Raw genomic sequence first — 22283 nt, 5'->3', positions numbered from 1 at the left:
GGGGAAAGATGTGAAAAATCAATCAGAAAATCATGCCACTGGAGCCAGGAGACCAGTTAGAAGTTTTGCCAACAGCCAGAGAGAAGATGGTGAAGCCTGAACCCAGTGGCTGGGCTTCTGCCACCCCTCGAGGCGCTTTCCTGCAAAGGAGGCAAACATGTGCCGTGACATAGCTCTGCACAGCGTGGTCCTCGTGGCTGGGGCCTTTGTACCGTGTACAACTTGAACCACCACACTTAGTGGCCTTGAGCAGTGAGAACGGAAAATAGAGTCATGTGTTTGATTATGCATAGTGGAGGAATTGTGCATGCTGGGAAGAAAGAAGGAATTTACAACCTGAGAAATTACCGGGGAGGGACTGCTGCCTAGTTGTGATTCAGTATTCCCCCAAAGAAACATCTTTGCTTATAATACAAAATAAATACAAGATAAAGGAAGAAAAGAATGGACAAGAGAGAGGTCTAAACCAGTCAGAACAGTGATACTATTTCTAAATCTTTCTTTTCACTATGTTATTAACTGTTCTTATTGATTTTAAAAAACAACAACCACAAGTCTAAGAATAATGGAAAATATTTAGACACAACTTTGATAAAAAAAAATGTCTGGCCATGTAGATTGCAAAGGGTAAACAGTACTGAATACCAAAATTATTATGGCTAGTTATGAGAGAGAGAGGAGCGAGCGAGCGAGAGAGAGATTTAGAAATATTAAGATTGAGAACATTACCTTTGGACCCTGCTCTCCTCGTTGGCCCTTTGGTCCTCTGAGTCCTGGACCACCCTGGCAAACAGATGTTACGTATTAGCACCAAGCACTTATTAGCACATCTTAAAGCCATCTATTTCATCCATTTTCCTTAGTAATATGGGTCATGTAATTCCTATTTTGTATCAAGGCCAACACATTGTGTAATGATATATGTTCATCAGGATCCTTAACTGGAAATTTGCCACCCAGACCCAGCTTCCCTGCTAATGATTTCATAGACTGAGGCAACTTTCTATGTCAAATATTTTTAAATAAAAAACAAATTGTGGTATTTAAAAAATTTTAGTGATGTAAAACTACTACTATTAATGGATGCAAATAATAAAATATGTCCCTAATCTAAAATTGTATGTCTTACACTACAACTTTGAGATTATTTAATAGCATTTTTCTTTATATGGTACATGTAAACACATAATATGTATATGTGTATATGTATTCTTTGCAAACATATATTTCTTGTATATATGTGTATAAATATATGTGTGCATATATGACCTTTGAATATTTTCAATTGACTCACTATTTCACTTAAATCAATTTTAAAAGCAAATTTATAGCACTACAGTGAATGGAAAAAGTTATTACTTGCTAAGAATAGAGGGTAACCTTAAAGAGATACTATAAATAATGTTATTCAATTTAGCTAGATTTTGTGCCTATTGAAGTTTTTGAGTCACAAGTTTGCTCTTTGTTAAAAAGGGATAGGCCTGGGTAGCAGGGTGGAAGGGGTCAATGGGGGGAAAAAGAGGAACGTCTGTGATACTTTCAACAATAAAGATATATCGTTTTAAAAAGGGCATAAGTATTAGAATGGTCATACTGGCACCAGACTGAGAATATCACTTTCACCTGAGCAGGATTAAAAGACTATTGAAAATGCAATATCTTTCTCACTATGTGATTCTAATTTATTTTCTAATATATCCATGACTACTGAAAATCATGTGGGTATGATCGGCTTGTATCACTTAGGAAAAGACTACATCAGATGATCTTTAAGTTTTCTCCCAGCTTGTTTTTTAACCACTTTAATTCTCTCCCTTCCCCAATTTCAATTGGTTGCTTATCTTCCAGACTTTTTGAATATAATTATATAATTCACATGTATATATGTATCTTTAGAAATTATTACCTATAGTATCTTTGTGGTATAATTTGATGTATGTAGATTGCAGATGTGACATCAAACTTTTTATATGTGTTTTTGCCTTAATGTTTTAGAGATTTTTCCATAATATAACATTAGGATCTAACTTATTCTTATTGAGTTGCATAGTTGTCCAAGCCATGGATGGATGCATAATAGTTTAATCATTCTTCCACGATTGGAAATGTAGGCGGTTCCCCCACAAATTTTTGCTGTTTAAACAATAATGCAATTAACATCCCTAAACACACCTTAAATAGAAATGTTAATATTTAAGTAAAAACGTTAACATTTAAGATAGCAACAAGTACAACTATAAATAAAATTTAATGGATATGCAAATACATTATCAAATTGTGCTCCAAAGAAAGCTATGCCATCTGCCAAGAGTTTAAGAGGATCCTTAGTTCTCTAACCCATAGTATATGATGTTGTCAAACTTTACATTCTTACCAATCGAATTGGTAAAAATAATTCCTTATTTTGATTTTAATTTTTATTTCCCTTAAAGCTACTATGACTGAACATCTTTTCATAATGTTTGTCGATTTGCATTTTCTCTCAATGCAACTACATATGTGTGTGTGTGTATATATATATATACATATATATACACACACACACATACATATATATGCTTAGTTTTCTATTGGATTGCATGTATTTTTCTCTTTAATGTGCAGGAGTTCTTCATATATTTGGATACTACATCCTTAACTGTTATAGATGATGCAAATATTTTCCCCCAGTGAGGCAGACATTGTTGGCTGGCTACCAAAGAGTCTTTCCTGACTTCTTTCCATTTTATTTCTCCTACTGTAAAGCCTAAAAGAGAGATTTACTTTCCCAGCCTCCTCGCAACTAGGAATGGACAAATTCGCCAGTTGCAGCCAATTTGATCAAGAAGCAACAAGCCAAAGAAAAGCAAATTAGAGAGCTGGAACGATCTGGGTCCTTAATGAAGTTGGTGAGCAGCCTCCTTTCCCTTGGGTGCAGCCTCCTTTAAATCCTTTGCTGAGCAAACAATGAGTGTCCAAATGCCATAATGGGTTTCACCACTGTGCTAGTCAAGTTTTCTGTTGCTTATAACAAGCCCACTGCATCCCAAGTAATATGGCCAACTCTTTAATTCTTTTTGCACATCTTAAATGATTGTGACTAGCTGACTACCAGATATTCCTTCCAAGCACACCATGTCTAAAAGCCAGGGATCATTTTACATTTCCAACTTGTTTGCCATCTTAACCCTGACCCTCATCACTGAGCACATGATAAGAATTCAACAAATATTTGTGGATATAAGATTCCATCTTTTAATAAGAAAGGATTAGTCCAGGCAAAGAGAATATGGTTCTTTCATGTCTCTCTACAGCTCTTTACAGTTTTATTGGCACATAATACTACTGTATAAATTCTTGAATGAGAAGATAATCACAACTATGTTAGTCATTGCACAGGGTTTATTACATACTGTTTGAGATACTAGTTCTTAAATAGTTTATTATACTTCAAATATTTTAAAATGTCAATAGCCTTTCTCCGTTTTACATGTTTTGTTTTTCTCAACAAGTCAGAGCTCAACCCTCTCCTTTTACTTCTCTGCTGCTTTCTTCTCGTTACAAAGTTTGACTCTTAGGTCATATGTAAATATCTTATAACTTGTTCCAGCAGTATTGCAAATGAAAAACTTGAAAAGCCTCCAGCTAAAAAGAGCTTATTGATGCCTTTTAAAATAAAATAAACATGATTGTAATTAAGAACTGGATCTTTAAGGACCAAGAATGAAGAAGAAACAAAAAAACCCCAGAGCAGCAGGCATGTGCACTGAGACTGCCCCAGGGAAAGATTGGGAAGACGGTTGAGGTTTACTGCAAAGCCTGTGTTTTATAGCCCACACAAGGCAATGAAATATGAAATTGGGTCTATGATAGGTGGGGGGAGGTAGAATATGAAACATTCATTAATGTTGAAGAGCTTGAAAGGCAGCACTCTGAATGAGCTAGAAATGGAAATGGCCCACCGGCAGGTGGATGACCACGATGTTGTTTTCACTTTAGCTATGGAAGGAGGAGGAACTATCTCCCCTAAGAATTACTACCCAGTAGCTGATTCTTATACAATCTAGGGACTAGAATTCACACTGCCTGTGAGGATCAAACAAAACTCCAAAGTTAAACCGAAGGTGGTTTCCAGTTGGTTGTATAAGCAGGAGCTTAGCAGAAGCAGGCGCAGACACTCTCTGGAGGAGTATGTTTGAAACATGGGCTCAAAACAGTCCCAGAGACAAAGTCTCAAATAACATGAAGTCAAAGACACAAAACCAAAAAAAATCACGAAATATACGTAGAAACAAGACAGCATGAGTAAAATCATCAGGAAAACAACGGCAGAATCAGAACCACATACACTGCGGATTTTAAAATTGTAAGGTAAAGAATATACACCAAATTTAATATAATAAAGAAAAATAGTCTTGAAAGTGGTACAAAAGAAGAGACTGTACAAATAACAAGAAAAAAAGGAACCAAATATAACTTCTAGATATACTAAAGATAACAATCAAAATCATAAACACAATAGCTAAGTTAAATGAAATATTAAATCATAGCTAAAAATAGAGCACACCAGAAGATAAATTTAAAGATATTACACATAATGAAGCCTGGAGATGCAAAGTAGATAATAAATAAAAAAAGATTAAAAGACATGATAGTAACATTATAAGTTATAAAGTCCATCTAGTTGGAATTTCAGGAAAACCTAATAGAGATTACAGCAGAGAGACAATATTCAAAGAGGCAGTGACTAAGAAAACTCCATAATGAATAAGAACATTGGTATTCAAATTCCTGAAGTCCCAAATTTTCCAAAAGGACAAAACAACATCAATATTGTAGTGAAACTTCAAATTACTAAAGGGGACTTGAAAAGAACCAGAGAGAAAAGATTTCTTTCTCACAGGACGATCATTAATTTGACTGACAGTTGACTTTTCAATAGCAACAATGGAGCTATAAAATGGTGTAATCGCATCTACAAAGTGCTCAGAGAAAATAATTGTTAATCTAGAATTGTACTTAAAGTTTATTACTTTGGAAACTTGTCTGAGTGCTTTGAGGTCAATATTAAACATTTTAAGCAAGTTAGGAAGTTTATTATTCTCCTTTGTTAAAATCTGAGCTGAGAATGGGTCCAGTGTAGCAGAATAGCTTTACCATTTAAGGCAGCGTGAAACCTTGATTCCCAACATCTTATTGTTCTGCAGTGTCCCAGAATGTTGCTTATCAAAGTGACCTCATTGCCACATGCCCCCATCCTAGTCTGGGAGGAAGGGTGAGGTTGGTTAGGAAGGGCATTTGGTTTTCATTTAAAAACAACATCCGCGGTTACTTCATATATCTTCTCTCTCATTGGCCAGAGTTTAGTCCTAAGGTGACAGATGCTAAGAAATCAAGCCCCTAGCAGAATGCCCATGTGCGTGGCTAAAACTCAAGGGATTCCACTTTTTGAAAAGAAGCAGTGGCAATGAATATGGGATGGGGGAAAATTAGCAATCTTTGTGACAATCATCAAAACAATCCTTTGATAACATGGGAAATAAAAGCATTTTCAGATGAACAAAATCTGAAAATTTACTATCAACACTTTTTTAAAGAAACACCCAAAGATCATATATATTGTGAAATTACAAACAGAATTTGACAATTAGAGTGGAAGATTTTAAATATCTATCTCTTAATCAAAAGGTAAAAAATTAATGCTGATAAAGAAGATTCTAACAATGCAAATTTACAATTTCATTTACTGGACTTTATATATAAAATTCTGAACTTGACAATTAGGGAACACATTCTCCTAAAACCTACAGGGAAACTCTGTAAAACTTTACAAAAGGCCACAAAATAAATACCAAAGAATCAACAAATATCAAAAAATCATTACTATACAGACTATCTTCCCTGATAAAGTACAATAAAATCAATACATTAATAAGAAAAAGATAAAAGTTGCACACATAATTGAATATTTAAAAAGGTACTTCTAAGTAAATCATGACTAAAAGAAGCAATAAATGAAAATATAAATGATAGCTAACAGAAATATTAAATTTGTCGGAGAAATCAGCTGACAGGGGGAGAACCAAGATGGCGGCATAGGTTAACGCCGGAGTTTGCTGCTTTGAACAACTACTTCAAAAGTGAAACCAAAAAACGGAAGGGACATCACCCAGAATCACAGGAACGCTGGCTGAGTGGAAGTCCTGCAACTAGGAGGAAAGAGAAACGCATACGGACACTCAGAGGAGGCGCAGTGCTGAAGTCAAATTCTGAGGTGCGGAGTGCGCGGAGCGGGCTGGCGGCGGAGGGCGCGGTTGGCGTTTTCAATCGGGAGGGAGTCGCAGACTCTGAGCTCCAGATCCGGGCGAGTCTCTAGGGACCCAGACTCAAACGGGAGAAGCAGGACTGTGTGGCTTCGGTCAGAGCGAGTGCAGCTTTCTCTCTGAGCTTTGCAGCGGGTGCTGGGACTCAGAGAGGCAGAGCCCCTGGGGACAGGACTGAGAGCCGCCATAACTGCTCTCCCTGTTGATCCTGTGCAACCCGCCCCGCCCAAGCCCTGCACACAGGCATTTGCCGGATAGCCTCAGGCAAAGGCTAGATTAGCACCTCCCTAGAGGACAGAAGTTCTCTCACTGCTGACACAGCTGATTCTCATAGCCACTTGGCCTGGAGGTCAAACCCTCCCTGGTATTAGCTACAACAAGGTTTAACTATAAGACTGCGAACAAAGACCACGAGGGGGTGCACCAAGGAAGCATAACAAAATGCGGAGACAAAGAAACAGGACAAAATTGTCAATGGAAGATATAGAGTTCAGAACCACACTTTTAAGGTCTCTCAAGAACTGTTTAGAAGCCGCCGATAAACTTAATGAGATCTACAAGAAAACTAATGAGACCCTTGATCTTATATTGGGGAACCAACTAGAAATTAAGCATACACGGACTGAAATAACGAATATTATACAGACTCCCGACAGCAGACCAGAGGAGCGCAAGAATCAAGTCAATGATTTGAAATGCGAGGAAGCAAAAAACACCCAACCGGAAAAGCAAAATGAAAAAAGAATCCAAAAATGCGAGGATAGTGTAAGGAGCCTCTGGAACAGCTTCAAGCGTACCAACATCAGAATTATAGGGGTGCCAGAAGATGAGAGAGAGCAAGATATTGAAAACCTATTTGAAGAAATCATGACAGAAAACTTCCCCCACCTGGTGAAAGAAATGGACTTACAGGTCCAAGAAGCGCGGAGAACCCCAAACAAAAGGAATCCAAAGAGGACCACACCAAGACACATCATAATTAAAATGCCAAGAGCAAAAGATAAAGAGAGAATCTTAAAAACAGCAAGAGAAAGAAACTCAGTTACCTACAAGGGAATACCCATACGACTGTCAGCTGATTTCTCAACAGAAACTTTGCAGGCCAGAAGGGAGTGGCAAGAAATATTCAAAGTGATGAATACCAAGAACCTACAACCAAGATTACTTTATCCAGCAAAGCTATCATTCAGAATTGAAGGTCAGATAAAGAGCTTCACAGATAAGGGAAAGCTAAAGGAGTTCATCACCACCAAACCAGGATTATATGAAATGCTGAAAGGTATCCTTTAAGAAGAGGAAGAGGAAGAAAAAGGTAAAGATACAAATTATGAACAACAAATATGCATCTATCAACAAGTGAATCTAAGAATCAAGTGAATAAATAATCTGATGAACAGAATGAACTGTTGATTATAATAGAATCAGGGACATAGAAAGGGAATGGACTGACTATTCCTGGGGGGAAAAGGGGTGTGGGAGATGCGGGAAGAGACTGGACAAAAATCGTGCACCTATGGATGAGGACAGTGGGTGGGGAGTGAGGGCGGAGGGTGGGGCGGGAACTGGGATGAGGGGAGTTATGGGGGGGGAAAAAAAGAGGAACAAATGTAATAATCTGAACAATAAAGATTTAAATAAAAAAATAAATAAAAATAAAACTGAAAATAAATAAATAAATAAATAAATAAAAAGAAAAAAAGAAAAAAAAAGAAATATTAAATTTGTCTACATAGAATTGAAATTTCTAGACAATATAAGTTCTCATAAACACCAAACAAGCCATGGCCCAGGAAAAGATATTTGCAAACCATATTGTTAATAAAGGGTTAGTATTCACAGTACATAAAACCACCTATAAATCAGTAAGGAAAAAAGCCTGTATAACAAAAACCTAGCAAAGTTTATAAACAGGTAATTTATATAGGAAAAAATCTAAATGGCTAAGAGACATGAAAAACTGGTTCATCTCACTAGCATGGAGGGAGAGTCCTATTTAAATTAAAATAACAATGACACAGGGTTTTACAATCATCAGATAAAGGAAGGCGCTCATATTTGGCAACATCAGAGGGTCTTGGTGAAATGCATGGGAACTAGCTCTCATACAGAATTTGGGAAAGAGGATATTGGGACAATCATCCCGAGGAGCAATTTGGGGTTTCTTCATGATGATGAACCTTCCTTCTTCACCAACAAATCTGTGTTATTTTAAGAACACGCATTCATGTTTGCAAAGAGATATACAAAGAATGTTCACTGTAATAATATTGCCACAGGGAAATACTCCACAGTAATGGGTCAATAAACTGTAGTTTATATAATGGAATACCTTACAGCTGGTACAACAAATAAACTAAACAATGTGCGTTAGCCTTGACAAAGTTCAAAGACATACTTTTGGCGTAAAAAAAAAAAGAAGTTGAAAACAAATCATTGTTTTCAAATTCCAGATTAAACTAAAGACAACTCTTTACATTTAATTAAAGTTTTATAATGTACAAAATCCTTACATATATATTGTCTTGTAATTCTTCACAATACCAGTTAAAGAAGTGGGTGCTATTGTATATACAAGGAAATTGAGGTTCACAGTGATACAATGACTGGCCAAATCTTACAATTTAAATGTAATGCTTTTACTATTACCGCAAATTTGCTTCTTGGGGATAAAGGAACCTTTTTTTTTTAATGTGTGTGGGTTCTACATCCATAGCTTGAAAGAATGTTCTATGTGCCAAAGATAAAGTAGAAACTGCTGGAATATATTTCAAATGCATTCAGCAGGTTCTCTTCGTTTTTGTTCAGTTCAGGAAACGCAGTCCACAAATAAAGGAATGTTAGGTTGTTGGTGGTGCTGACCTGCAGTGAAGTTTCCCACTGCAAGCTAGCTGTCAGAGTGGTTACCTACTGCTCACATGCTGCCTGGGCTGGCTGCCTCCAGGAGGCCAAGGTACAGACGCTGGCCAGGCGTCAAAATATCCCTCCGTGGCTTCTGTATTTGCTGGTGCACCTTCTCCCTGTTTTCTTTGTCTTCTGCCCTGATGTAATTCTCATTCCCTAACCAGACACCAGCTGTAGCATACTTATACCAAAGAAATACTGCTAACCCAGTTTAACGGGTATTTAAACATATTACAAAAGATTTATCATGATAAATACAAAGACCCAGATAGTGCAATTTTATATATTTTATATTTTACAAATATATGTTTTCTTTTTCTCTTTCCTTCTCTCCCATCTTCCCTCCCTTTTTTCTCTCTTCCTCTTCCTCCTTCTTCTTCCCGTCCCTCCCTCCCTCTCCTTCTCTATAGAAAGTTCCAGTCATGCTCAGATGACATTTTTTTCCTGAAAAATTCGAAATCCTCCCTTCACATATAAATTTTGATAACAGAATGAGAAAGATGAGAGCATGGAAATATTACAGGTATAAGTAGAGGGCCAATATTTGAAACGTTCACACTGAGAATAAACCACAGGATTTTCAAGGGACCGTTTGGAATATACAGCAGCATGAGTGTTGTCTTGCATAGTGATTAAGAGCATCATCTCTAGGAGGCACAGAGACCTGGATCTGTGTTCTTTAAGGAAGTTGTGTAACATCTCTGTGATTAACTATGTGCTTGGCACAATGTAGATCATCTATCAGACACACAAGTGATAGCTATAAATGTTATTAAAGAACATTTAAGCCCAACTAGGTGAGACTTACTGGTGGGCCTGCTGGTCCCAGAGCCCGTTTGCTGGTTTCAGAACAGGAGCAGGAATGTGGAAGGTCCGGGCAGTTCTCCTCATCCCTCTGAGAAGAAAAAAATAGGATAACTGTTAACAAAAACTTTGACTTAAGACACTTTAAAGTGAGCATTAGTTTAGAAAGGCAGAAATATTTTCTCCTGACCACAAAAATCTTTTCTTTAAAGAACAATGAATGGGTGTCTTGTGAGTCATTGATAATCATCATTATTAAAGGATGTTAAAAACCTGTTTGGGAATCCAGGGGAAGAAAGAAAGGCAGAAGTGGGTGTAAAAAAAAAAATAGCCTCTAAACCACCTTACTATTTAATTCAGTTGGAGCAGTAGTACTCTATGAACTAAAGGTCTTGCAAACTTTGTGTCACAACATTTTTCCCATTTCAAAGGATAAAAGAAAACTTGCTGGTCTAGTCAACCAAAATAACTGCATCTATACTAAAACAAACAAAACAAAATAAAAACAGTGCTTAAAAACATCATCAGCTGGGCTGGGATGGCTCAGTGGTTGAGCATCAACCCATGAACCAGGACGTCACAGTTTGATTCCCAGTCAGGGCACATGCCCAGTTGTGAGGCATGCAGGAGGCAGTCAATCAATGATTCTCTCATCATTGATGTTTCTGTCTCTGTCTCTCCCTCTACTTTTCTAAAATCAATTTAAAAATATATTTTTAAAATTAAAACATCATTAATTCTCTGTAACAATTTTAACTACTGCTTGGGAAAAAAATAAATCATGGCATCAACCTAAAGCTTTGAGATAGGAGGTCATATTTGTTTTCTTGAAGAATTTTGTGGTGATCACATTTTGCTTGACACACCATCAGATTTGTGGCATTTGCCCTTCCAATTTCCAACCTACCTGCACTTATGTATGACATCACAGTTTCTCTGATTTAAATCTACCCCAGGAACTACTTAGAAACTTATTTTGTTAAAGAAAAAGTTATTTCCTTCTCAAACATAGTTGGCATGAATTTACTGCCTGCAATAGATGATGTGATCTGTTGTAAGATCTTAAGAAGGCAAATTGCTCAGACTTTATGATGGCTTCTCCATGTCCATTCTCCACATTTAATTATTAAGACATCACTACGTCCAACCATGATGGTGTCATCCATTTCAGCTCAGGATCTAAGGATCTGAAGATATGAATCTGCTTTCATATATACAGGTATACCCTTAGGAATTACACATGGTATTATTAATAAGAAAAAGTTTGAATTTTCTTGTACCAATTACATGGGTTATAGAGCTTATAAGAGCAATTCCAAAACTGTGTACCAGGGTGCCCTGGGGCACCATGACAAGGTCACAGGAGCATGTAAATGTTTTAAACTCAAGAGAAACACCCATTGGACTTTGTATGAACAACCAGCTCAAAGTAGTTCACAGTTTCAACAATAGATTTTGAAATACTGTTTTGATGATGTCACGTATTTGGAAATCTGAGCATTTGCTCATTGAGTAGCAAGTACCATGAGAAAAATCAATATGGAAAAACAAAGTGAGGGTGGAAATGTCCTATCAGATCCCAAGATATAAGCAACTGTACAGTGCAAATAGGCACACGCATCCCATTAAGTCATTTTAGTTATTTAAGAATAAAATAAGTATATCATTTTTTTAAATATGGCTACTGAGTTATTAGGACATAAACATTTAGTAAGATGTTTGGACCTAATTACTTCAGCAATGGAGCTGTTAGGTATTTCTTTTGGTTTAGGGATGTCATAAAGTATTCCAACACTAAATATTTTATGAACAAGGAAATCTGGGAAGATCTGGACTATGTAAATGGCACCCCAGGGGTTGTGTAGACCCACTATGTATATCCGTGTGTCTTGCTAATTTCAGACACGCCTCCCTCTTAACATCTTTCTCATTTTCTTTATCATCACAATGAATTATCTCTGATATGAGTTTTGCAAAATAGCATTTCATTTTCAGAGAAAATTCAATACAACTTTAGAACATTTTAATGAAGAACAGACCCAATAATGAATGAAGATTTCTTACCAGGCCTGGTAGTTCACAGCATTTGTCTTTATTGGCCCAGGATGTGGAACAAACAATATCAAACATCTGTAACTGGAACTGAAATTTAAAGTGAAATTGTCATTCAATAAAAGATAGATACCTTGTGTTTATAGCTATTATGATTTCATACTATATATCAATAATAGGACACCAATACATTTATAACATAACATTACCAAAAATAAATTAAAAAGAAATTCCAACAATATGAAACTAATTAGCTACTCAAAGACACAATGGTCTAAGATTTTGTCTACAGTTACTCCATCTACCATCCAAACTCCCTTTTTATCACAACTTCCCTTCCCATCCCCACCTAAAGAATCTTAGCACCTCTGCTGAAACCTTCCCAGTTATTCCAAGTGCCTCTGTAATCCCACAACATCCCTTAGGTCTCTCTTTCATAGCATGTCTGCCACCATACAATATAATTACTTATAGTTTCTTCTCCTTAGACTGTCAGCACTTCAAAGGATAAAGAACCACTTATTCATCTTTGTATCCCCTATTGCAATATAGAGCACGTAGTAGGTGTTTAATGAAGGCTTGTTGAATTGATTCCAACTTCAATCATTCAGACATACATTCGCACAATTTCTCTTTAGTAGGATATAAGCTGGATACTATGTGGACCTTTAGGATACAAAAATGAACAAAACCACAAAGTATTCTGCCCTCAGTGGATTTCCAGAGAATGAGAAACAGGCACATAAATACTGTTTTCAACATGGTAAGTGTCATGACAGTCACATATGGTATTGTGAGAAGCTGGGCTAAGTGTATTTTTATTTAAGCCATTGATCATGCCATAAATATTTAGACAGTCTTGCTCTATTCGTGTATGTTGGCAGCAACTCAATATGTATGTTGAAATGTACAGAAACATCATTATACTATCATTAGGGGCTGATATGAACATCATGACCCAACTATTTCTAATATTATATTTCTTCTTAAATTATTTTCACATATTAAAAGTGTCATCAGTTGCCAAAACCGGTTTGGCTCAGTGGATAGAGCGTCAGCCTGCGGACTGAAAGGTCCCAGGTTCGATTCCGGTCAAGGGCATGTACCTGGGTTGCGGGCACATCCCCAGTAGGAGATGTGCAGGAGGCGGCTGATCGATGTTTCTCTCTCATCGATGTTTCTAACTCTCTATCTCTCTCCCTTCCTCTCTGTAAAAAATCAATAAAATATATTTGGGGGGAAAAAAAAGTGTCATCAGTTAGAGAGCTGGGAGAAGGATCAAGTTTTTTTTTCTTTTTACATCTTCAACCTTCCTTCAGCAAATGGTGTTTTAAAGCAAGAGTTGGAAACTCCTGGTGCCTTATTTTCTCCCAAGCAATACTATTCATACGTCAGTAAAAACTGTTTCATCACAGGATGAAACAGAGAATGCCCAAGTAAATAGGACTCTTGAAATAGATTAGCAATGATGCATGCAGTATCACAGAAGAGCCTGTCCTAGACCTAGATCATAGTCAAGAGAAGAACTCAGGCTTTCTCTCAATGTGTCCAAGAAGAACTGTGTCTTGCTGCAAACATCCTTCCCCAAGTGAGTTTTGCAAGATTATTTGAAAAGAAAACCTTAATTTTGAAAGCAGATCCATGAATCAAGGCATCATGTTTTCTTATGTCTATGTACAAGAACTGTGTTATTTGAGCAAATATGTGTGTGGCTCACTGATCTTATTTTTTCAGGCTAATTTTTGTTTTTAATTTTTACCAAGGGTATAATATCTGAATCTCTGCAGGGCAACCATACAACAAAATTGTGATCATTAAAAAATTAGGTTTTTAAAATTAGAACATTTTTAAAGAACATGATTATTGATTTTCATGAATAGCAAGAGCAACAAAGCTACTTCAAGAAACACATTGGTTAGGAGGCTATGGAGCTAGACTATCTGGGTGTAATCCTTAAGTCCTTCCCTCACAAGCTAATGCATTTTGAACAAATTATTTAATGACTTAGAGTCTTGAGATTTTTTTTGTTTGTAAAATTAATATAATTGTAGCTACTGAATAGTAGCCATTCATTAGTATAATAATAGTAGCTATAATAATAAAATGAGTTAATACAGGGAATTATTTAGAACAGTACCCGGGATATAGTTATTATAAGTAATAAATATTTTAATGTACAGTTCTTCCATAATTGAATTCTTTAAGGTAGAGGAGTATATAATACAAGGGCCAAAATGTAGAATCAAAATGAAAGTGATATAGTATCGAGGGCAAATATATCATAGTAGTGTGTTTACATAATAATCATATCTATTTAATGTTCTGAGTAAAAACTTGGTAAATAACAATAACAATAGCAGCAAACATTTAGTGAAACCCTACTATGTACCAGGCACGCTCCTAAGGACTTTTTTGTCTGTATCATTTAATCTTCAGATCAGCCACAATGAGGCATAATATAGTACTAGCCACCCCATTCCATAGATTAATCCCTAGGATGAAAAAGCCTAAGGAATTTAAGCAGGTGCTGAAAGATGAGTTCTGGTTGGGATTTGAACAGCCCACCTCAATTTCTTATGGCTCATTTTGCAGTGAATAAATTTTTGGACTAATATTTAAAATACAGATACCCAAGCCTAACTTTACAGGCCATTTGTCTGTGGACATTTATTAAATGGGTCCCATTATGACAGCATTAGATAGAATCAGCTAAATTTGTAAGTCATTCATCCATTAAGAAATTTTCCATTTCTGAACAGAGCCCTCAGTGTAAAACCATTTTGGTGACTGGGGAGATTTACATAAAGCCAAGGCCTTTCACTAGCCCCAAGCTGGCACCAGGCTCTGTGGAAGTTTTTAAATAAACATTCACCATCTAATCACCTATAACAGTATAATGTCTACATATATACCTTTGGCTAAACTTCTGCCCTATTGAGTGATTGGAATTCTTATGTGCTCGTTTTCTTCACTCAACGGGTTGAATGCCTACTAAGTGCTTAATGAAGCCAATACTATCATCTGAGGAATGCTTGTGGGCTGCCTTCCTTTTCAAGTTAGATGAAGTCAGCAGACTTTTTTTTGTGTGTGAGCACAAAAAAATTTATTCATAATTGTTTTGCGTTCGTAATAGTTTAGATTCTTCAGCCTTTATTTAGGAACTTCTTTTTCCAAGGCACAATTCTGGGGATGGATTAAAAAACCCTCTAGCTTTTATTCCAAAAGCAGTGACACAAGTATTTGTACCAATTATGCAGGAAACAGTACAGAAGTGGTCTATCGAGAGATCTTACATCTGAGTGCCTGTAAATGCAAGACAATGTGGTTAAACATAAATCATACTTCAAGCAACTAATGCCAAGAGGCAGTCACTTTTTACTTTTGTAACTTCTTTCCTTTTGAACTGAAAATAAAAATTTTATGTGACAAAAATAAAAAGGAGAGAGAAAGGTATAGAACCTCCCACTTTTACTTTTTATAATCTCTTTCAAGGGAATACTGAGCCGATTACAAATGCTCGTTTTTCATTATTGGACATTTCTGTCTGTGTGTAGCACAAAAGGCAAGTCATTGAGGTCAAATGTTAGCATGGAAATAAGATTAAAATATTTCTCAGCGGTTGCCACTGTGACCTGTGAATGGCAATTAAAATGTATCTCTGGGTTCACTTTCTACTCGGTACCAGATTTTATCCTTTTTTTTTCTAGCAACATATAACTAAGCTTATAATTTGAAGTCAAGCTATACCTGAACTTATACTAATATTTAGAGAGATTGACATTACTCAAGAATACTGGCAAAAGATTACTGGGGACCTAACCCATCTTCTGCTTTTGATTTGGTGTTCAACTTTTATTGACTCCATTTCAAAACTAGGATTTATTAAGCACATACTATTTGTCAGATATTCAACATAGTGTTTTCATTTGTTCTCTGTTTATTGATTTTAAGGAAAACCATCATGGCATTAATTAAGTTAGGAAATGACAATGAACGGCTTTACTTGTTGGTAGGAATTAGAATACTTGGGTGTAGACATACTTGATCACATTTACTTTCAAGGTTGTAATTCAAATAATGTAAGTCTTTGGACTTGTCAGTGAACATGACTCCCTCTTCTGCCTGAGGTTCTGTAATAATCAGACCCAGTGGAAGAGAGCTTAGAATGGAAGGCAGGTAACTGTATGCAAGACACATATGATCTCACCTCACTTTCCTCGTTTTTTGAAAGGGGATCCCTCCCTAACATCTTCAAGTCTCAATTTCTGCATCTATAAAGTGGGGCTTATTTAAGTCTCTTTTCTTAGGGGTATTGGAAGATTAAATGAGGTAATCATGGAAAAGTAGACAATGCCTTGTCCACAGTCGGCCTCCAATAATATTAGCTACTATTCCTATTTTAAGGATTAAAAGATATAATTCTTGTGAAAACAATCATTTTATTGTAATTTAAAAATACTTGTTTCTATGGGACCATTCACTAGTCTACTATTGATTCCTGCATAAAAAGCTTTAACTTGATAAATAATTTTAATAAAAAATGCATAAAAATTTGTATTTGTCTTTAGCAGCAGATGGCTAAACAAATGTCAATTGAATACGTGTTATATTTTAGAGGTGGAAGACACTAAGAAACATGAGCCAATGCCAGAAGATAAAATTTTTCCTAGAATCATCTCTGATTGGCAGCATTAAAATTTCACTGTGTGTCAGAAAAAATAGGAGACGTTTCTTAGGAGAAAGAAGATGGGGAAAAAGAAGAACAGCTGTTAAGTTTTCTCCCACTTGTGTTTTGACAGCTAAGTTAGGACTGCTTATCAGTTTAGTCCCACTGGGCACTTTTGCTGCCTATAAAATCTTTCATTGCAGAACACAAGTTGTTTTTATTATAAATGTGAGTAATTTAATATAGTAGTACTGTATCCCTAAATCCATTAATCTCTTCTCCACTCAACTTGGGTTTAAGAAGAATAGACTTTGTTTAGAGACTCAATATTTAGAGTTTTTCCATCACCTGACACTTTTTAAAATCATTGCTGAATTTGCCCAGGGAATGCTGACCTATAAACTACTAATCTCAATGATCTGATAATTACTCCCCCTGGAATAATACAAAACTTGCACATTACACATTCACTTTTGCTAGGTAGCGAAGTGCAAGTGTATACTAAGATTTTTTTAATTTTTTTTTTAGCAATTTGTGATTTCTAAAGTGAAAACTGAGGACTGAAGCTTGTCTCTAGCCCTGCACTGAAACAATTAAGCAATTACCTCAAAAAGCAAGGGAGCTTCCAATCACATTCTTGAGAGCTAATCTAATATCATCCATTTTAGCATAATCAAATTCTTTAATAAGTGGGCAGACTGAAAACCTATTTGGTAATCCTTTGTAGAATTCTAGATTCTAACAAAAGCTACAACTTTTTCCTACTAGCCTTACAAAGAACTCTTTTAATTATTGACTTCCATAAATTCCCCATTGTCTACTACTGGTTGGAAGTCACCACAGAGGCTGCTCTGTTCAATTGCTTTTCTCTCATGGACAGTTAAAGATTTATTGCTAGTAGGACTGAAACCTACAGTAACTTTTGCTTCCAGAAATAAAGTTGATGTTCAATTGGCCATATATTTAGAGTACCGTTTATTTACATAGAGTATAATTTGAAGTAATTGTAATTATAAAATTGTCATTTGAAAGAATTATAATTATCAAACTATAATTGTAAAATACAAATTAGGAGAGGGTATGATATATATTATTGGATGGCTATCAATACCATACATAAATAGAATACATGCAAAACAACATTTTAACAAAAGATATGGCATCAATCAAATAGATGACATTCTATTCAATTTCCAGCAAGTATTTTTTGAGAACTTTGTTCATATAAGATTTATTAGATACTGTGATGGAGGATAAAAGGGTGTGGTTGTATGAAGACCATGATATGATTTCTATTTTGATGGTGGGTTGAAATGTAGTTATATGAAAGAAAAAGAAAATAATATATGGCCCAAAATAATTGAGTGTTATATAAGCAGTAGTGGGTTAGAATAGGTGAGAAAGAGAAGGTATTACTGACATCCTTAAATAATAACAGCTGCTCATTACTGAATTCCTATTAAGTGTCAGGAGATTTATATGTATTATTCTAAAAATAATAATTTAACTAGTGATTTGGGCCTAAAATCTCATATCCCCAGATTGTTTCTCTTTCTTAAATTAGAGGCTATTCACTTATCCATGCAAACATCCATCTATATACATCCATTTATCCTTATAAGAAAGATGTCCTTAGTTTGCTAATTCTGGCTCTTTATAAATTCTAGAGTGTGCTATCATATAGGTATCTTCCATGAGGCAGAAGATGGTGTGTTTCTTAATCAACATAAAATTCCACACATTAAGAGGAGACAACTCCTTTAAAAATATTTACGTAATATTTTTAAAAGTCTCTTACTAAAAACAAAAGAGCCTTCCATCACTTTTATATTCTCTCTTTCTAAATATCTAATCCATAGTTCTCCAAAGCAAAGTAGAACAAAAGCGTTTTAAAAGATGCCTCAAAACTCATGCTAAGCAAAATAAGTCAGACAGAAATACTCCAGAACAATATGATTTCACTCGTATGTGGGATATAAAACTGAAAGCAACGAATGAACAAACAAGACAAACAAAAAGACCCTCATAGACCCAGACAACAGTTTGGTGGTTATCAGAGGGATGGGGAGGTAGTAAAGAGTAAAGGAGGGTCAAATATATGGTGATGAAAGAAGATTTGACTTTGAGTTGTGGGCATACAATGCAATATACAGATGATGTATCATAGAATTGTACCCTGGAAACATAAAATTATATTATCCAATGTCACCCCAATAAATTACACATATATTAACATCAATGCACACAAGGACTTTATTTCTATTGTTACCACAAAGAGCAATGCCACAAAATAGCAGAGTCCCAAAGTAAATCACTTTAGCACTTTGGGACAGTTTGCTGGTGTGTACAGTGAATGGGTTAGATGAGAGTAGTGCAATTAAAGCTATGCTCCCTTAGGAACCACTGGAGGTGGGGACACTTACTACCCCACATCCTCTCTCTCCCACTCAATCAACATGGATCTGCTTTAATCTTATTTACTTATTTGATTGACACGTCAGAAGATTTCATTTGCACAAAGTGACCGTCAGCTTAAATAGACTTTGAGAACTACTAAGTTGTTCTAAAGTTTCATATAATGGGCTAGTTCTACCGACCTATGAAAGTACAAGACAATAATAGTCATTCATAATTCATTTTATGTTTCCGTGACATATAAGAGAAATGCAGAATTGCTGGGGTTGTTTAAAAGAATAAACTATTCCCCAGGCTAAATGGTTCTAATTTATAAAATGACTCAAATTAGAGAATGATGGTAATTAGCTATGACTACATGGTGTTAAAACAAAAACTTGTATATGCCGTGGGTAATGAGTGAAGAAAAAGTTATTTCTTTGCCAGTTGGAAGTCTCAAGGCTTAAATTCCTTGTTGTATGAAGAAAAAATATATTATTTTAGAATGATTTGTCACTTAGAAAACTATATGATTAAAGAGTAAATTTCACATGAACAATAGCAAAAAGCTAGTTGTAAAATGCCCAAATCTAATCCAAATGAGAGGCTTATGTCAATTTCCTGTGTATAATAATCACTCATTTTGTATGAATCTATATATGCTTATACAAATGAAGTTCTTTCACAGTTTTGATTCTCACGTTAACAAACCATTTATGCCACAAATCATATGATGAGTATTTTAATATTTGAATTTTAAAATGCCTTTAGAAAATAAACTGGCTTAATTCCTGGAGTATAATATAGCAGAAGTTTACTGCCAAGAGCTTTAACTATGAATGTTTTAGTTCATTTATAAAGGCTGCTAACTATTTAGCCATCAACCCATCCATTCCTTTACCAAACTTCCCCCCTGGGCAATAAATAATTATATTTTTAAAATACCTTTTTCTATAACAATAACATGGCCTCAATTGTTTATCCACTTACTGGTGCAGAGTTTCCATTTGGTCCTCTTGACCTAACCATTCTCCCTAGGACTTCGACACCATCCACTGTGATATTCGCGGATGCATTTATTGCCTTCTCACCCACTTGCTTGCAGTCAATAACCACTTTGGCCAAAGTCTTGTTGACAACAATGTGTAGCTGGATAAAAGTCAGGATGTTTTAGTAGGTAAGAAGTGAGAGGACTATCAACCACATTTACATAATTGCATGACTCATCACTAAAATATATGAAAGAGACGAGCAGGAATTCTGTCACTAGGCATTTTGCTAGAGGAGAAAGGTTCTATTTTGTTACCTCCATGACTGTTTCACAGTCAGTACCATGTCTGTTTTTATTTAGTTAATACTTTTCTTTAAAGTAACTTTGAAATGATTCATTTTTAAAAAATCTAGCCTTCCTCTAAAGCAGTAATATCTTGAAATCACAGGGTGGTGGTGTGAGTTATGCTTTTTCTGAAAGCGTAATAAAACGAACGTAAAAGTATTAAAATGTAAAAAACGCTGGTTGAATTACCAACAAGTTATCTGCGGTATTACCAGCAGTTGGTAATTTAAGGTGAGGAGAAAAGATCTAAAATCTAAAGGGGAAGGAGGAAGGCTTTCTAGTGACTCTGGGCCCAAATAAAATAAAACTCTTCAGCTTAATGTATGGTTCAATGATCTGAAACTGGAATCTCTAGACTCTGGAGGTCCATGGTGATATATTCAAAAGTCTACACATTCTTTGTGAGGATTGGTAAAAATCTACATCATCATGTAGGTGATGATCAAGGTAAGTATATTCTAAATGAGACACGTCGTAACCAAGTTCTGCCATGAAATTTCAGTGCTGATAAAGCATTTCAATTTATGATGTCTGTCACATACTTCTTGTTTGTGGCAGGCTACTTGTTTAGTGAGCTAAAAGAGTGAACTTAATAGGCAAATAATGATTTCATTTTCATGATTAAATGAAAACCAAAAGAGGTTTCAAATAGCTGTATAAGAGAAGGTATCATAGCATTTCAAAGAGAAAGTATTGGGCAATGTGAGTCATGGTTACAAGAGTTATAGCAGCTAGTACTGTATTGTGAGCAGAGGTCGAGTGACCAGGAAATAATGTCATCTTTAAAATTAAAATAATGTTACTTTTAATTTCATGGGTTTTATTCTATCTTCATTTATTTATTTTTTATTTGTTGCCTGGGAACTGAAAGCATAAAAACTTATACCAATTGTATTTAAGTTACATCATGATTTAAATAATTTACATCAATTGTGGAGGCTCTTAATATTCTTTTTCCTTCAAAAAGAAGTTAATCATAATCTATCCAGATCAACACTGCAGGAGTAAATTACTTGTTTCATATTACATCTCTTTTATAATCATTTAGAAGGGTATAGTTTGACTCATGTGTTTTTGAGCCTTAGAATATTTTTCATTATTGTAAATTATAGAAATTTTCATGCTGAGTGCTAGACAACCCAATATATTATGCATGCTTTAAAACTATTAACTTATGAGGGAGATCATTCATATTTTTTAAATTGTTGCTCAGTGGTTAGAGCGTTGGCCACCAGATGGAAGGGTCTATGGTTCGATTCCCGGTCAAGGGCACATACTTGGGTTGCAGGGTCAATTCCAGGTCTTGGTCGGAGCATGTTTGGGAGACAACCAATTGATGTGTCTCTCTCACATTGATGTTTCTCTCCCTCTCTTTCTCTCTCTTTCTCTATCTCCCTCCCCCCCCGCCAAAAAAGAAAAATCAATGAAAAGAATAAAAAAAAAAATTTTTTGCTTTACAAAAGAAGACATTAAAAAGTTTTCAAAAATATTTTGATTTCACTTATGGATTCATTTATACAATTATAACTTTTTGAAAGAGACTTTGGGGCCATACTTCATACCCAAAGTGTACAAAATAAAGCCAAATGAAGATCAATAAGAATTAGGGTAAAGTATTTCTTCAATTATAACATAAGTTTATGAAAAAATCAAATTTGATCAGTCCAAACTGAATTTGCATCAAGATTTTCTGTTAATAGATATATTAGTAGTTTGTTCCATGATATGCCTTTCTTATTTTATTTAGCTTTAGCTTTATTAAGACTTAGCAAATGGAAAAAGATTTTTTTCTTTTTTTAACAATTTATTGATGAGAGACAGAGAGAAA

General features: G+C 35.4%; 1 protein-coding gene across 4 annotated transcripts in view; it reads right to left on the bottom strand.

Moving 5' to 3' along the window:
* The window catches only part of COL14A1 (collagen type XIV alpha 1 chain), a 180081-nt gene that overhangs the window by 50833 nt on the left and 106965 nt on the right, over positions 1-22283 (bottom strand). For all 4 annotated transcript variants that reach the window (XM_036338169.1, XM_036338168.1, XM_036338170.1 and 1 more), the window contains 4 exons: positions 20110-20268; positions 12072-12149; positions 10012-10098; positions 730-783 (listed from right to left, as the gene is read on the bottom strand). In XM_036338169.1, coding sequence (XP_036194062.1) covers positions 730-783; positions 10012-10098; positions 12072-12149; positions 20110-20268 — 378 coding nt within the window. The remainder of the gene's footprint in view (positions 1-729; positions 784-10011; positions 10099-12071; positions 12150-20109; positions 20269-22283) is intronic.

The sequence above is a fragment of the Myotis myotis genome, unplaced genomic scaffold, assembly GCF_014108235.1.
Source record: "Myotis myotis isolate mMyoMyo1 unplaced genomic scaffold, mMyoMyo1.p scaffold_m19_p_16, whole genome shotgun sequence".
Lineage (NCBI taxonomy): Eukaryota > Metazoa > Chordata > Mammalia > Chiroptera > Vespertilionidae > Myotis > Myotis myotis.
Note: the sequence above shows the minus strand (reverse complement) of the source record. Positions and strands in the feature narration are given on the sequence as shown.